Source organism: Bos taurus, chromosome 7, assembly GCF_002263795.3.
Source record: "Bos taurus isolate L1 Dominette 01449 registration number 42190680 breed Hereford chromosome 7, ARS-UCD2.0, whole genome shotgun sequence".
In the NCBI taxonomy this organism is placed as follows: Eukaryota; Metazoa; Chordata; class Mammalia; order Artiodactyla; family Bovidae; genus Bos; species Bos taurus.
This window is the reverse complement of record NC_037334.1, coordinates 40,383,653-40,390,583: the sequence shown is the minus strand read 5'-3', so window position 1 is coordinate 40,390,583 and position 6,931 is coordinate 40,383,653. Positions and strand designations below refer to the sequence as shown.

The following is a 6,931-nucleotide window of genomic DNA, read 5'->3' as shown; positions in this document are numbered from 1 at the left end:
TGGATTGTAGCCTACCAGGCTTCTCCGTCCATGCGATTTTCCAGGCAAGAGTACTGGAGTGGGTTGCCATTGCCTTCTCCAGGGGATCTTCCCCACCCAGGGATCAAGACCGGGTCTCCCGCTTTGTAGGCAGACTTTTTAACCGTCTGAGCCACCAGGGAAGTCGCATGCATGGAGAGTAGATGCTGAACGGAAGGATTATAGATGGAGATGAAAAGATCCACAGACGAAGTCAGTGTAGGGTATGCCGAGTCTAAGGTGTCTGAGGGCAGGTAGCAAGAAAGGGGTGAATTGATCTGAGAAGGAAAGTTGGAAGCACCCGGGTTTTTATGCGAGATTCTTCCACTTCACGGCCACTCAGGGGCACAGCGAACTCAATCCCGCCAGGTTCCTACAGACCACACCCTCGAGCGCGGGAGCCTCGGAGGAGTCCTCCCTACCACAAAAGACTCTGGGTAGACCGGGGTCGGAAATACAGGAGAGCACCAGAGCTTGGTCGCCGCACTTACGGCCCTTTTGGGTGCATGCGGGGACGGGCTTTCCTGAGCAGCTGCTGGACCCTCTGGGTCTGGCTGATTAGAGAAATCGTGGCTTAAATTGATTCTCTCGCCGCCTCCACCCATTCTGACCAGGCAGTTTTTTCTATGTGGTAGCTGAATGGGCGGCCGGTGCTCTTGCCTGGCGCGTTTCCGGGGGCACCATAGAGACGTGGTCCTCCGCCTGCCCAGTCCGCCGTCTCCCGCGTGTTAGCGTGCTTACGTCATTTTCGGTTGCTTCCGACGGAGTGAGGAGGGCCGGCTTCTGAGGGGAACGCCGCCGGGTCGCGTACACCCGGAGGCAGGCGAGAAGCGTGGAGTGGTCTGAGTTTGAACGCTGGGTCTCGAAGGGAAGTGGGGGGCCGCAGCCTGGTTCTTTTCCCACTGCCTTCAGAGGGCAGCTGTGAGTTCAGGGAGCGCCCGAGAGAAGGAAGCAAGGCTTCTCTGAGAGCCTGAGGAGGGAGAGCAGAGTTGGGGACAGCTTTGAATCACCAGCGTAGCTTGGAGGCATGTCCGCAGGTGCGTCCCCTGCTCCTCGGCTCTGAACTGACGACGCATCCACACCAACCGGCCGCGCGTTAAGATGGCTGGCAGTGCCACTACTCCTAATCCCTTGCAGACACTTCAGGAGGAAGCCGTGTGTGCCATCTGCCTGGATTACTTCAAGGATCCCGTGTCCATCGGCTGTGGTCATAACTTTTGCCGTGGGTGTGTGACCCAGCTGTGGGGCAAGGAAGATAATGAGCAAGACAGGGAGGAAGAGGAAGATGAATGGGAGGAGGACGAGGACGACGAGGAGGCAGTAGGGGCCATCGGTGGATGGGGCAACTCCATTCGGGAGGTTTTATACCAGGGGAATGCTGACGAGGAGTTGTTCCAGGACCAAGAGGATGATGAACCCTGGGTCGGTGACGGTGGCATAAGGGACAGCATGGATTATGTGTGGGACCAGGAGGAAGATACGAACTACTACCTGGGAGGCTTGAGACATGACCTGAGAATTAACGTCTACCTGCAAGAGGAGGAGATTTTGGAAGAATACGATGAGGACGACGAAGAGCTGTACCCTGACACTCACCTGGCCCCGCCTCCAGCCCCTCCACGGCAGTTCACCTGCCCCCAATGCCGAAAGAGCTTTAAGCGTCGCAGCTTTCGTCCCAACTTGCAACTGGCGAACATGGTCCAGATAATTCGCCAGATGTGTCCCACTCCTAATCGAGAGAGCCGGGTGAATGATCAGGACATCTGCTCCAAACACCAGGAAGCTCTGAAACTTTACTGTGAGGTGGACAAAGAGGCCATCTGTGTGATATGTCGAGAATCCAGGAGCCACAAACAGCATAGTGTGGTGCCATTAGACGAAGCGGTGCACGAGTACAAGGTGAGCAGCATGGGAGAATGTGGGGATTTGAAGGAAGTGGAGGAGAAACCAGGGCAGCTGGGTACTTTGTAGCTGAGCCTCTTTTTTTGTGAGGGATGAGGCACAGGGTGAAGAGAGATGGACATATGTGGAGAAAAGAAACATTGGCGGAGGCTAACTGGCTTCCCCAGAGGAAACTGAGTAAAGACTAAAGACAGTAATCAGGAGTTGACCACTGTCCTTACTCCCTTTCAGTTTGCCCAAGTGTAAGGGGGTACAAGTGACAGACTCCTCCCCACTCCCCGACTTAATTTCCCTCTTATATAAGTACTGAGTCTATACCTGACCAAGACTCTAGGACCCTTAATACACAGGAATGGAAAGCCATATGCTTGTAAATAACTAGACATTTAGGACATCAGCACAAGCAGTGTCAAAACTGAGGACTAATTGGTAGACCAAAAAGCCAGGGTGTGGTTCCTGCTAATAAGAGCAGCTGGACATACCTGCCTAGTAAAGTCTGGAGTTACGTTGCTACCTTCAGTGGGGCCCATTTCCCCTGTAGAGAAAGGCAGAGGACATAAACATCAGAATAAACCTGCCCCGATCATTTTCCTTACCTGTTACTTTATCATAGCGGAAGAAGTTAAGGATTTAGGATCAGATGACCTGGCTCTAAAACTTACTGTCTAATCTTGGGCAAGCCTCAACCTCTTAGCTTTACTTTTCTCCTAAGCTTGTTAAAATTAAAAGAGATCTTATATGAAAGTATTTTATAAACCATAAAGCACTAAACAGATGTTTCTTTGGCTTTCCTCTAGTTTCCTCTAATTTTTATGGGTTCTGATATGGTTAAAACCTTGATTTCTAGTTCTGATCTGAGTATTAGAGAATTATCTCAGTGACAGCATGAAGACTGTCAAAAAGCCTAAATGGATATGACTCCTAGCAGTACCCAAAGGAGAGAAAGGTTGTCTTCAGGTCCCTAAAAGTCTTAGTAGCAGTTGCTCATGTCTCAGTAGTGCTTTACAGTTTATAAAGTGTATTTTCTCATATTCTACAGCAGTGGTTTTCAAACTGTGGGTTTTGACCAATTAGTGGGTCTTAAATGGGTCAATGCCCAGCATTATTTTTAAATGAAATGAGAAAATATCGAGTGCACGGGAGCATAGTAAGGGTAAGTATTGTTTTATGAAACTTTTAAATTATACGTACACAGGTGTATACTTGGGCCACAAAACATATCGCTTACTCTGGGTTGCAGTCAAAACACAAACAGAACCCTGCCCTACAGGTATTATATATTAGATATTATCATCCCTCACCCCCCCCACCCCACCCCCGCCCCGTTTCACAGTAACTGTTGGTAAGTACACAGTTAAGACACAAATCTTCATTACAAACCATTGCTAATTCCATCATATTAATATGATTTAAGGATTAAACCCTAGTATCTGCTTTCCCCCCAGGGTAATAATTAAGTTTGCCTATAGAAGAAACTGTGTCCTGTACTTCTGGGGTTTAGTACCTAACGCTAAGGAGAAGAGGTAACCTTTCATTCCTCTGCTAGGATTTCCTGAAAAGAATTTTTGAACCAAAATTTTAATTGAAAGCCAATTTAGACAAGAGAAAAAGAGGTGATCTCTTTATCTTGGGAAGCCAGCTAACACTCATTTGAAACCTCGGAAGTTACTTATAAAGCACACTTGTAAGTATAAACAGCACAATCAAGTTAAATTGGAAATAATCCCTTTCAAAATATATACTATTTAAAAGAGTATAAAACTTTCTTTTTTCAAACATATACCAGAACTTAGATTGATGGTGTTACCAAACACAGGAATTACACTGAAGAGGTAATAATTGTGTAGGCCTTCTTTATATGGTTTATAGTTTTGGTTTTTATTGGTAAACATGCATCTTACAGTAGCATGATTTAGAGCCTTATGATACAAAGTTCTCACAATAATAGTTAACGTTATATGGAACTGTTTTTGTATAATGCTTTATTTAATTTGCTATACATTAGCCACCACACAGTTCTGGTTACATTAAATTCTCTCAGTTCAGTGCAGTCGCTCAGTCGTGTCCAACTCTTTGCGACCCCATGAATTGCAGCACACCAGGCCTCCCTGTCCATCACCATCTCCCAATTCACCAAAATTATAATCTCCTTTGGAGGTGATCAAGCTTTTTTAGTTTTAGGGGCTACAGTAGGAAGTTGTTACTCATAGACTCAAGGAACAGGTTAGTGATTTTCAGAAATAGAAAAGAAAGCATTCTCTCCCCCTCCCTTCACACATTATATCAGCATTGCAGGGTATGAGGAAAGTTATAGTTTATGAAATCATACTTAATATTGTAATGTTAAAAAGAAAAAAGATTTAATTTTTCATAATATAAGAAATAAATTGGAAAGAGCTCCTTGGCTGGTGGGAATACAAAGACAGACCAAGAAGTATTCAGAGTAAAGCCTATCTATAATCAGTGAGGTATATAACAAACTGTATACGCAGAGATGTTTGTTGTGGATATGGTACCATTCATACTGCTATTCCTTAAAGTTTAATTTTGTATAAGAGGCTTTTTTAGCTCTGAAACACTTACTTATTTACATCTTCCATTTTGTTCACCCCATGAGTTAAGAGTTCGTCTTGACTCTTCAAGCTAGAATCAGAGGATTATGAAAGTAAGATCGTTTAGATTGACCAAGGGTACTGTTAAATGGTGTCAGGTTTTAGCCAGCAGATGGGTGTATAAAAAGAAAATGAACAAAGATGTCACTTGTTGAGGCTCAGGCATAACTGGATGCCTGTATTGCCCTGCCACCCAGCTGCCGCGGGTAAAATCATTCATCGCTCTACAAGAGGGACCAGAGGCTTCCATCATCAGTACTCCTGTTTTTCTGTTTTTTTCCTTAAGGTAGCTAAAGGTGGCAGCCAAAACATTTTTTGAGGCTTTTATCAAGTATGTATTCATGAATGATGCAGAAGATAGGGTCAGCTTCTTCGGCTGAGTTATCTGAAAGTGTTGAGCAGTGATACATGCCAAACACTGTTAAAAGTTATGCCACTAAAACAGTGAAGTATTCTGCAAAGCACAGTTCTCTGCAGTTTTAAGATTGGACAGTATTGGAATATTAATAAGAATCTTCAAAGGCCATGAATGCCTACCTAATACTAAATAACTCTTTTAATTGCAAAGGAGAAAAAAATGGAGAAACTAGTGAAACCTTGCATTCCAAGTGCTGCCATAACTTTGAGAGGAAATTGAGGAATTCCAGAATTTCTTCATCAACTTCTGCATCTGAATTCATTGACTGAGCCTAGCAAACATCAGGTTTAAAAAAAAAAACAAAAAACAAACATCAGCTCATCCTTCTTTGCTGTTAGTTGAGATTAATCTACTGATGAAGAAAATTGTACTTTGCTTTGTTCAGAGTAAGGCTTTAAAAACTCTGGATGTGCTATTTTCACTAAGCCTAGCACTAAAGACAGTATTTTTGAAGTTGTATGAAATGAAATTGGTTGGAAGAAAAAAATTAGAGAAGTATATGTTTTAGATATGGGTCTTTGTCAAAAATTGAAGAAAACTGGTGAGATGTACCGTAGCAGTCATCACCAAGCATTGACTTCATCAGCCTGCCCATAATCTACTGGAAATCTTAAACCTTGCTGTCAGCATAACTGTTGTGAAAAGTAGTCCATCTGATCCCAGTTTGCCTTGGTTTTCAAAAATCTGAATGCTGTTCAGAGTATTTTCTGTCATGCACTGAGTTTCCTTGATCAGAAAACTTGGTTCACCTGAATTTATGGACAGAACAACTAACTTGGGACACCAATGATAAAGAATCTGTACTTTAAAACTTTAAGCAGAATTTAACACATTGAAGCTTAAAATACATTGACCCTGAAATGTCAAGGAACAGACACCAACATCACTGCTTGTTATGAAATGAGCACTTTAAGCACTTGCCAAAAATCTCTACAAATAGCACACTCATGTGAAAAATGTCAATTTTCTTGGCTAATCTTTCGAGAACCAGATTCGTGAATGTTATTTCCAGGGGAAAAAAAGGGAAAATGTAAAACTATTTTGGGTGATGTTTTGTTGACCTCTTAAAACCTACCTGTGGTAGCTTTGGGAAGAATGTCTCATGTTTCACACTTAATGTTCAGTTCTCACTGGAAGAACTTCAAGAGTTTGTGGAACTCAAAGTTGGATTGTTTTGACTAGAAATTTTCACATTTTAATCCTTCATTATTCCATTTTTCTCCTTGTATCTTAAAAGCTTTTTTTTTTTTTTAATTGGTATAACTAACTGTGGGAGAAAACACTGCAAGAGTGTTGTCAAAGCAGCTTGTGTTTTGTTGCATTTTCTACACCATCCAGGAAAGAAAAGGCTTAACAGTGACATGGTTATTATATCATTTGAATAAATTTTTGCCTTCCAAAATTTACCATTGCTTTGATTAATTTTAGTCATGAAACTTAAGTTTGTAATTTTAAATAACATTGAAGGAAGGAGAATGTGAGGTGTTAAGATATGTGGGGGGGAAAGGGATTATAAAACATGTGTGGGTTACAAAAACATTGAGAAAAATTGATACATATCCAAATCCATCAGATGCTCATCTGTTTATTGAATGTCTTCCCTACTAGGTTCAGCTGTTGACTGCTGTATCACAAGTCAGACTGTTTAAACTTGCTCCTCTCTACTGTGGCTGTACCCTGGACCTCTTCTTCACACAGACTTGCTACACACCTGAAATCCTGAACTCCAGTTGTACCATGACCTCTCATTCCAGTACAGTTAAACACACTCCAGTTATACATGCCCTTCATCTTATGGAGGCCAGTGTTCCACTGACTCCTAATTTTTTCCTTTCCCAATTTATCAGACACTTGCTAGCCTTACTTACTATCCTTCTGACCCTGTACCTCATGATTAGTCTTGGCATGAAGAACTGATCCATGTTGTGTTCTAGACCAGGGTTTTCTCAACTTCAGCACTCTTGTCATTTTGAGTGAGATA

General features: G+C 42.8%; 1 protein-coding gene across 1 annotated transcript; it reads left to right on the top strand.

Moving 5' to 3' along the window:
* The first annotated feature begins 1,002 nt into the window (after nucleotides 1–1,002).
* On the top strand, nucleotides 1,003–6,354 carry TRIM52 (tripartite motif containing 52). The gene is given in 2 exon segments (NM_001078024.1): nucleotides 1,003–1,917; nucleotides 5,101–6,354. Coding segments are annotated over 2 exon segments (867 nt in total). The 5' UTR covers nucleotides 1,003–1,119; the 3' UTR covers nucleotides 5,170–6,354.
* The last annotated feature ends 577 nt before the right edge of the window (nucleotides 6,355–6,931 follow it).